Source organism: Epinephelus moara, chromosome 13 (assembly GCF_006386435.1).
Source record: "Epinephelus moara isolate mb chromosome 13, YSFRI_EMoa_1.0, whole genome shotgun sequence".
NCBI classification, from domain to species: domain Eukaryota; kingdom Metazoa; phylum Chordata; class Actinopteri; order Perciformes; family Serranidae; genus Epinephelus; species Epinephelus moara.
The window spans coordinates 21,696,800-21,707,436 of NC_065518.1; the positions used below are offsets into that span (position 1 = coordinate 21,696,800).

The following is a 10,637-nucleotide window of genomic DNA, read 5'->3' on the forward strand; positions in this document are numbered from 1 at the left end:
AATCTAATAAACAAGAGCAACTTGATCCTGATGATTCTTTGTGAGCGTGGTGAACAAAAGCAGGCTGAATAATGCCCAAGATCTCAATTTAATGGGCTGAAATTTCTGCAAGAAAGCTCTAAAAAAATTATCCATCTGTTCAATGCACACATGCCACAGCTCACTCAGATAGCTCGTAGCACTGTCTTGCGTATGCAAATATGTTTTGCCTGGAAATCTATTTGGAGTTGCTCGAAGGAATCCAGAACGGCCCTCCTTCTGTCTCCCCCTCGCCCGGCTCACGCGGGGCTCCCTCTTGCCGTCTATCTCCTCTCGCGTGGAAAACATTTTCACCAGCTCCACACGCACGGACATACAGTCAGTGGCACCGCCTTGCCTCAGACAGCTTAAACCACCATGGGCCAATATGCAGATCTCACAGGCCCACACTGGCGGCCCTGTCCGCGAGCGGGACAAGGGGCCCTGCAACTGTTTGCTTAGTTGGGTAATACATGCAATACAGTGACACAGAGGGAATAATTATCCACTCTGTGAAGAGGCACGGCCACTAATTTTGTCCTTCTGTTACACACTTTAAGTGTTCTTTTGGTGCAGAAACAGTGGAGTGTGTGGCCCCAGAATATTATGAAAAGGTTGTGTTGACAAAAGAAAAATGCAGTTTTATATTTTATTTGCATTTTAAAGAAGGAGTTTTTGCATGTGTGTGTATGAGGAATTAGTACCCCTCTTGGGCAGAGATGCAAAAAGAAGGAAATAACAGACCGTGTGTGTGTGTGTGTGTGTATGTGTGTGTGTGTATACATGTGTGTGTGTGTGTACCAGAGGGCTGAGAAGCCAGGCTTGGGCAGATGGTCCACAAAGGTGTTACCACACAGTGAGTGGGCACTGCGATTGATGCATTGCAACATCCAAGAAGGTGGAACATTTGGCTGCTGACCCGCAGTCAGAACTCATTGGCCCTGCCTTCTCCTTATTTAGCTGCTGCGAGAGAGCCGACGGGTGATTTGGTCGGAATAAACACACACACTCGGAAACGCGGCACTTTCCCACCCTCAAGGGAGCCTGCTGCATGGGCCGCGCGCTGGAAACTTCTCCCTCATCTCTGCAAGGAGGTCACGATGGTGGTGCAGGCAAGGGGAGGATGAGTGCACGGAGCCATGGAGAGAAACAGAGACGGCGCACTGGAACTTAGGGTTACTGTGTTACACTTGGATGGAGAGGATCTGACCTTGAGCTTATTCTGAGGGGGTTTGTTAGTGAAGCAGCTCCATATGACTTGATTTCTGCAAGTAACATGTAACCATCCATCTTAGCCTGTCTGTTTGGGTTTACTGAGGAACAGTGGAGACATGAGACAAAAATATAGAGACAAAGGCCCTTTAAAAAGGAGTAGAGGAGCTTTCAGTGATGGTTTGTCTTTCATTCTTGAGTTCATAAATGGTCTCCTGAAAAATCACATTTGATTTAAAGCATGATAAGCATTACAAATTCAATGAAAATGACAGACTCGGTAAAAATCACTTGATGGAGAAGTGAGTATTTCTCTATCTTTGTGGAATTTTAGTGCCTCTTCCCTCTCTCGTCGAGCCACTGAAATCCTTTTTAAAAATCTCATAAATACATAAGAAATAAAACACATTTAATAACTCCCCCTGTTGGACTAAAGCATACAAGTTTTAAAATCTCTCCACAAAAAAGATGATTAAGAAAAGGAAGCTGCAAGAGTTCAAAGACGAAATATTCTCTTTAATTACAAACATTATTAGTTATGCACATGGCGAGATTTTATTTCAGACCCAAAAGCGTTCTTACATCAGTCGAAAACATGGAAAATTCATGAGTGAGTACGCTAACCGAAGGCAACATTATGGCGATGGATATTAAACATGATAATTGCTATTTGTCTCTGAGTGTAGTTAAATCATTAAGTCTACAGTAGAAATCTCTCATCTCTCCCAGTTTGCTGTTTTAATATCCCTTTCACATTTTTATAATCAGTGGCATTGGACAAACTAATGTGTGTAACTGCATGCATGAAAGCATATTTTATTTGTAAATATGGCAGTTTTTTGATACAGTGTGTTAAATTACGACAAGATACCTTTAAATCTATTGAATCTATTGAATATCTCACGTACTGCAGTTATCAATTTAAATCTAATATCATTCAAGGCTGTTAAACTTAATCACTTATTGGTTGCCTCTTTAATAACCTCGCTTCCTAACTGTGCCAAATCACATCAGTGCATGATAATGCTGAGTTTGACATGAGTCCCTGTTTGATGTGAACTAGTGCAGAGTGCCATCTGATGGATACATCTGGCACATCAGTATTTTGTGTTTGATATTTACAGGTTTGCAGTGGTGGAAGTAAGTTTTGAGGTACCTGCACTTTACTTTTGTATTTCTATTTTCTGCTATTTTATACTTCTACTCCACTACAGTTTAGAGGGCGAACTCTACAGTAACACTTCATTTGGATAGTCTGTCTTCAGATAGTTTATGGAGTATTTGTAACATTTCCACAGCTTATTGGTTGAGATTCAACAATTTAACTGTTTTGCTTTGTCTGTAGATGTTTACGGATTATTTAGAGTATATGTAACAATTCACCACAAATTCTCAGAATAATTTGTTTTACCTGAACTATTCACTTTGCTCTGCTTTATAGTTCCAACTGTTAAAACAAACCTATAGAAAGTGAGGTGACAATTTACACTCAGTTTGTTTGAGTAGATTATATCACATGTCTTGAGTAAATAGTACCTAAATTTAACAGCTATGACACACTAAAGCTTGTTAGGTAAAGAAAACTTATATTTTTCAATACAACTGGTCACTCATGAAAAGTCAGTAATATTAACACTTGGCCACAGCTTGCTGCTGGACTCAAACTTTCCAGCAAAAACAAACAGAAATCCAGCACTGTCCAATAAATTAACTTAATTAATGAGGGCAAAAGAAACAGAAATGCGTCTGTTCATTCTGCCAACATTAAATAGGTTAATTTATCTGAGAAGGCTGTGTTCGGTTTTTTTTAACTGACGCCATGCTCAAACAGTGATCCAAGAGAAATATGCATTGTTTGAATGCAGCTCAACACTGTCCAGTCCCACAAATGAAACTGACTTTGGCCGCATGGATGCTGACACATGCACATGTTTCAGTGCAGGGATTACACATTATCTTGGAGTATATTTCATGATGTTTTTTATGATGCAGTTGTTACTGTTAACACAAAGGCAGAGTAGGTATATTTCATCCATTATTAATTATTTCACTTACTGACTAATATACTAATTAAAATCTAAATTATATGCGTCATCCAAAATCCTTATTTTTAAAGTTAAGTTCAACTAAACAGTCCTAAGAATATGTAATAAATTGTCACAGATGCTTTGTAGATAGATATGTACAGACACAGTTGATTGATTGTTGAATTTCAACTATTAAGATGTTAAAATATTTCACATATCTCCAGGTGGACTATCCAAATAGTGCTATCAGCTTATTAACTTAAGTTAGTTTGCAGACTCAGATCCTAATAATGCAAAAAAAAGAGCCAACAATCACATTATGATGTATTATTACATGCAAGATAACATATCTTATTAACTCTATAAAGTAATTAAGTCTAGCTCCACCGTTACCAGCTGCAAGTTTAAAGTGATGTACACATGAATGCATCCCTAATTATAATCCACTAATATAATATACATCATTCTGAAAGGGGCCTTTCTGCATAATTACCTTTACTTTGGTACTTTAAGTATATTTTTTTTAATGCTAATACTTAAAAGATGAATGCAGAACTTGTACTTGTAACAGAATATATTTACCATGTGGTACTGCACTTTTACCAAAGTAAAAGATCTGAATACTTCTTCCAGCTGTTAAGGAGAAGTTTTCCTAAAGAGCTTTCTGCCAGAAAGGGATTTCTTAATTAAGGTTAGGGGAAATAAATCATGATTTCATCCACCATTGCAAGTTCGTTCTCACAACAACCAAAAGGTGAAGCTTTAAGATACAAAGAAGACTAGTGAAACTTAAGAAATGATGAAACTGATCATAATAGCTACAAGTTACATGTAGGAGGATACTAAAAAGCCCAAAAAACACTACTCCACTCTATTTCATTTACCCAATCAATAAGAGGCTTTTCATGCAACATTACCCCTTTAAAACCTGAGCAAATCGGCTTGATTCTTTAGAAAACATGAGAAGAAGGCAATGAGTGATGAAAAAGACATGACCTAAAACATTAGCAAGAAACTGGTAAAAAGAGAAAATTAAAAACAAGAAAATTAAAAAAAAAATTAAAATTAAAACCTGGAAAGAGTAAAATAATTTTAAAATGTTATAAAATGTAATGATAGTAGTAACTATACTTTTTATCCCCCTATTTTTTAATAATTTTCTAATTTTTTTTTTTTTGCAGTTCATGGGAAATTTCTAACCAAGTTGCTTAATGCCTTTTTCCCCAGTGTTTTTGAAAGAAATCACACCAATTTGCTCAAGGTTCAAAGGTTTAAATACTTGAAGCAGCACAAGAAAATGATGTCACTCCAGGTTTCAAAGGGTTAAACTTGTGGCCCTTATGGCTGAGCAGTTTAGGAGCCCTAAAATAAAACAATGCTGACTCTAAGTATGACAATCACACATATCAGTATGAGTCCATCACAGATATCTAAAGCCTCATCCCTCTCGGCATTCGACTCCACATCGAGTCAGTCATCATCCACCACCATCACGTTCCCGTTCAGCTCGTACTCCATGGTGCCCCAGTCAAAGATGTTGCCCTTGGGGACCTTGTGCCCATAGTGCCAGGCCTGGATCATGCTCCTGGAGAGCACAAAGTCCCACATATTCAGATCAGTCATCTCCCCAACAAAGCTCTGCACGGCCTCTAAACCCCCCAGATGTTTGTCTGGGTCCTGCCCCAAGAGGACGGTGCCTTTTGGACGGATGGTGTGCCCGGGTTTGTAGACCTGGTAGGTGCTGCGTTTCCCTTCCACCCAGAAAGCAGTGAGGCCAGTGCGAGACTCCCAGGTCAGGCAGAGGCTGGTGCGGAAGGTGGTGAGGGGCGGCAGGTGGAAGAAGGTGCCGTCACCGCTCATGTAGAAGGAGATGCGCCCGTCCTTCTCACGCCACACGTTGAGCTCGTCGTAGTCAGCTGTGCGGTAGGCGAACAGGATGATCTGACGTTCTTCCGGCAGCTCAGTGGCCACACGCATGCAGAGAGTGAAGGCCCTCAGCCCCATCTCCTTCTGCGGGATCAGAGCCACGAAGCTGAAGTCTGTCTCGTATGGGAACACCAGGACTTTGTCGGTCAGGCCCACTGGAGCAACACAAACAGGGAACAAAGGGTTAATAAGACACCAAACCTCAGTGTTTAAACTACATCAGTGTTGGAAGAAGTATCCAGATCCTTTGCTGAAATAAAACAATACCACAATGTCAAAATACTCCACTACAAGTAAAAGTCCTGCATTCACAACCTCACTTAAGTAAAAGTATATATCAGCAAAATGTGCTTCAACCTCCTGAGACACAAGCTTTTGTTTGAAAAATGATGTCCTCATATGGGGACAATGGGTTTATTTTTAATAGTCAGTGTGTATTAAGGTGTAAAACTGTTTAATTAAATGCCTGAACTTGCTGTGCAAACCCACGATGCAATATTTGTTCAATATTTCGTTGCTCTATGGGTTAGGGGTCACTGCTCAAGTCTAAAACTTTTCAAAACTGTTCATTTCAATGCCTGAAAATGGCAAATACTGCAACATATCTAAAAGCCTTGCGATTTGTTGGCTTTGTAACTCTGTACATATTTTCCTTGCTCCAAACTTCAAGCAAGGAATGTCCTTTTTGTAGGAACAGTCTGTCACACCTCATTGGCCCGAGTGAAATGCTGTGATATTACAATAATAAAGTCCCAACGTCCTCAAACGAGTAGCTCCTAATTCAGTGGTTCCCAACTGGTGGGTTGCAATCCAAAAGTGGGTTGCAGGTCCTTTCTGAATGGACTGCAAGTAGTGTTAATTTCGTCGACAAAAGCTATGATGAAAATGTTTTGTCAACAACCATTTTTCTACGATGAAAACAAGATGATAAGAGGCTAAAAATAGATCTTGATAATAAAAACTAAGACAAAATCTATGTTTCTTTTTTTATTTGACGAGGCAAGGCAAGACAAGACGAGACAAGACGAGACAAGACATGACGAGACGAAAATGTTCGTGTTGGACTATCAGACATTGAAAGCGGAGAACTAATAATGTGCTAATAATTATCTTCAAATGCTGCATGAGCGACAGGCTGGTAAACTCCAGTAAATAGTCTACACCAGGATATTTTGCTAGTCAGCAAAGACACTCACACTGGATGGAGCAGCGTCAACAATTGATGTTGGAGAAATGTAAGTTTGTAAGTGTGTAGAAATTTTTTGTAGTTTTAGCGAAAATGTCTAAATGAAATTTTTAATACAACCTGTCACCTTCATTCTAATTTCTGATACATGAATTAGCCTCACTGAATTAGTTTAAAGATTTAAAAAAAAAAAAATACAGAAAACATAATGACTAAAATGTCATGAATTTTTGTTGTTTTGAATTTTCATCAACTAAAACTTGACTAAAACTATGATGGATAAAAATTACTTAAATGTGACCAAAGCTAATTAGCATTTTGGTCTCAAGACTAAGACTAAATCTAAAATGGCTTTCAAAATTAACAGTGACCACAAGTGACTCGCAAATGTGTCAAGTCTGTAAAAAACACACTTTATTTTTAAGTACAGTGAATTTCCGGCACAAAGCTTTTACTTTGAAGGGTTCTCACTAGTTGAGAAGTCCCCAGCAGTTTAGAGTGTTCATGCTTTTTGCAGTAACTGCTGCTTAAGGCTGTTTTTGAAGACAGACAGATAATGACACTTTAACACTGTTATCATCTCATCATCTCTCATGGACCTCTGCACACCACACTAAAGCTTGTACATTAACGTTTTTTTGCCCTTTATAAGATGCTGTTTTCTAGTCTTGTGTGTGAGAGGAAGACTCAGTTGGAATAAGGTCACAGAGTCTGTTGTTGAGCCTGAATACTATATTACACTAGATGTTACACTCAGTGAGCGTCAGAAGACTGTACCTATAAAAAGAGAGTCAATAGGAGCTTTTACCTCGGACCAGGATATGGCATGTGTAACTTTTTTTCTGTAGGGTCTGTAATTTCATCAGATAACTTGGAAAGGTATTGCACCATATAACATTACATTTATATGAGGCTCAAATAACTGAGTAAAGTATAAGTATCTCAAATTTGTTCTTAAATACTGTACTTGAGTAAATGTACAGTACTTAGTTACATTCCACCACTGCACTACATGTGGTATACATCTGAAGGTGATGAGATTCTGTTAGATGCGTACCTTGTGTGGCTGAGGAGAATGTCAGAGACCATCCTAAGACACCGAGTACGACCACAGCAAACCTCACAGCGCTGACTCTCTGCAAACACACACAAGAAATCCATCCCTGAACACACAAGTCACATCAGAGACCAATTATTATTCTTAGCAAACAGATTTTCTTACCATTTTGTTGTTGTTTTGTTGTCCCTTGATGTTGCTAACTCAGTCCCACTTGCTAATGCCCCTGTGCCCAGTCCTCTTCCCTCCTGGCACGGGCCATGACGTCAGCTGCCCATCGAATGCTCTGACAATAGGCCTGGTGTGTGAGGGCTGGGTGACGCTGTCCATTTACATGTGACTGATGCAAACACACCCCATTGCACCTACGTGTGTGTATGTAGTGCCGCCTATAGGGGGGAAAAATTAGGACAATTCCAAGGGCCCCTGACTGACCTCCTTCAACATGCCCTCCTAGCAGCTCAGCAAAACAGCTGTTGGAGTCACAAAAGCCACTGTGGACCTTGTCTTTGCTGCTCTGTCCACTTTGCTTGTTCAGGTCACCAGAGACAACATGGTCCCGTGTATCCTGGAGAAAGTTAGACAGGGTTACACTCAGGACAACCTGGCGAACAAGCCTAAATGCTTTGGAGCAGAAATGCTGTACACCATCGCTGATGTTGCAGCAGGAGAGATCTGTGCACTGTTTCAGCCTCAGACTCTCACAGAAGTGACTGTTGATATGGACACCAACCAGGACTACAACCAGCCAGCAGACATGATGGATAGTACAGAGGCCAAAACCACTTCTGCTGGAAGTGTGAATGAGGAGTCTGCTCTGGAGGAGGACACTGAACCTATCAGAGAACAAGACTGCTGTTATTACTCCTACACCAGCTCCTCTGATAGTCCGCGCTGAACCTCTTGGCAAAGTTTAGTGTGTAACGTTATGAGACAGTTGTGTGTCTCGATTGTGTGCATACTGCACGCAACAGTACCCACTTTTTAGGGGCAGCTGCAGTACATACTATAAGTAAAAAGAAAAAGTATGCCTCTAATATTTCAGTATGAGACACCGAGGACCACTGACCAAGCATCAGTATTTGAACACAGGTCTCTGAAAGCCATGTTAGAGTCACATTATTGAAACAGTAGAAGTCAAACGTTACATTTGCCCCCACATGCAGGAGCAACTGTAACAACACATGCAATACTTTTGTATACTTTCTTACTTACTTTGAGGTCAATTGTACACTATTTACGATGTATTTCAATACTTTAAAATGCTTTAAAAATGGGGGGAAAAAAGTAATATGAGTGTTTCATACGGTATATCACTGTCAGTTGTGATTGTTTTTGAAAATTGTTGGTATGTCATTAAAAACGTCATAAAAAGTTAAAAACAATTTCTATAAAAAAAGCATAGTTCAGTATGCCATGCCTAAAAAACCCATAATAAAGTCACAGTGTTCACTTCTCCTATGCATCCCTCAATCATATGCTGGCTCCTTAAAATGGCACTCAGCCATCTAAACTCTGAAAAGTCCTGATCCAAGAGTTTTCCTTCAAATTGCTGTAAAATGGTCAGTTTAGCTGTTAAGTTTCTAAAATTTCACCTGAGGGGGTTACAGGTGGTCCCCCCATTGTTAAATAGGTGATTACGGCCCTGCATCACAGCGCAGCTGGTCAGCGTTTCATTCGCAACAAATGGCAATAATATACTGGCGCTGAAATCTGCGTTTCACGCATTCATCTCAGAAACCCGGTAAAGCTGTACATCATTCTTCTGATACCAACCAACCCTTCAAGATTCCACTCTGGGTCAGAATCTGGACCATCTGGTGGAGGTCTCCATTAAAAGTAAAGCTACCGTCCTCCTCCAGGCGCCGGCACGCATACATGGCTCTCCTCCACAGTGTCACTAGCCGTGCGTAAAAGCGCAGAGCCCCTTTACTGAAAACTGCTGAAAAAGGCAGGGAGCACCCAGCGAAACCAAAAACTAATAACTTTTTTTGTATATATAATGATTTTTGAAAAATTGCTATTTTCACTCAGTTGCATTTATCCCATGTTTTACCATGTTTTCTAACATTGTCTATACACCATATAACCAGTGTCATATGAGTTTAANGTCCACAGTGTCACTAGCCGTGCGTAAAAGCGCAGAGCCCCTTTATTGAAAACTGCTGAAAAAGGCAGGGAGCACCCAGCGAAACCCAAAACTAATAACTTTTTTTGTATATATAATGATTTTTGAAAATTGCTATTTTCACTCAGTTGCATTTATCCCATGTTTTACCATGTTTTCTAACATTGTCTATACACCATATAACCAGTGTCATATGAGTTTAAGACGAGGACAGCCTCGAGCTGACTAGAAAGCGTTTAATGAATACACCTGAATTAATTCACATGGTGATATCCACATGAAGAAGAACCAAAAGCCGGCTGAGTTTAACCGATTCTCAGTGAGGCTACTGACTGAAAAAAACAAACAACTATCAACGTGAATGCAGAGAGAGGAAAACAGAACACACACACACACACACAAATAAAAAGTTAATAATAATAATTATAATTTGAATAATTTAAGCAAACGCAATTTATATCGTGTAGGCCGGTTTAATAAATCACCACACACTAACAGATGCTATTGTTCCTGCAGGACAGGCCGGTGACGTAATGACAACTCTGAGGTCAGACGTGTTGTTATGGACCTGATGGTTTCCATGGTTGCTATGTGGTCTCTAGGTGCATCTTTTCACACATTTAAACATTTAAATCAGAACAAACTTTGCATCGGAGAGAGAAGCAGCATCTCAACTTGCAGTCGACGATTTTTCTGACAAACCAACCATAAACTGAGACCTTTTGCCTCTGGACCTCATCTTAAGACCTGCTGTCACTGACGAAAGGACTCTTTCAAGGTAGACGAGAGATTTTGACACTTTCTTAAAGCCCATGTTGTTTTCTGTGTATTTTACCGTTGAGACTTTACAGAAATGTAATGTGACTGATGTAGGCAAAGTATGACCAATATCGCAATATTTTGCCCACATCAGTACTATTTTAGTGTAAATGAATAACATTAGACTGACGTTTGACTGTTACCAAGTTTAAATAAGTTAATCCAAAGCTACTGTCTTTGGTTCATCAACTGTCTGTTTTATCTGTCCAACAAACAGCCCAGCATAAACATGCTAATAAAAATATAACGTTAGCTTATGTATTT

General features: G+C 39.7%; 1 protein-coding gene across 1 annotated transcript; it reads right to left on the reverse strand.

Annotated features, from left to right (window-relative positions):
* Positions 1–1,760: 1,760 nt before the first annotated feature.
* Positions 1,761–7,717, reverse strand: crp1 (C-reactive protein 1). Its single transcript, XM_050060895.1, has 3 exons — positions 7,592–7,717; positions 7,427–7,505; positions 1,761–5,338 (listed from the first exon to the last, which is right to left on the reverse strand). Exons 1-3 carry the CDS (start codon positions 7,592–7,594, stop codon positions 4,728–4,730), a joined length of 693 nt encoding a protein of 230 aa, XP_049916852.1. The 5' UTR covers positions 7,595–7,717; the 3' UTR covers positions 1,761–4,727.
* Positions 7,718–10,637: the final 2,920 nt, after the last annotated feature.

Excerpts from the sequence above, each read along its gene's own strand:
- crp1 (XM_050060895.1), bottom strand. Across the intron at positions 5,339-7,426 it reads ATTCTCCTCAGCCACACAAG|TGGGCCTGACCGACAAAGTC; the intron begins GTACGCATCTAA and ends GTGTTGCTCCAG.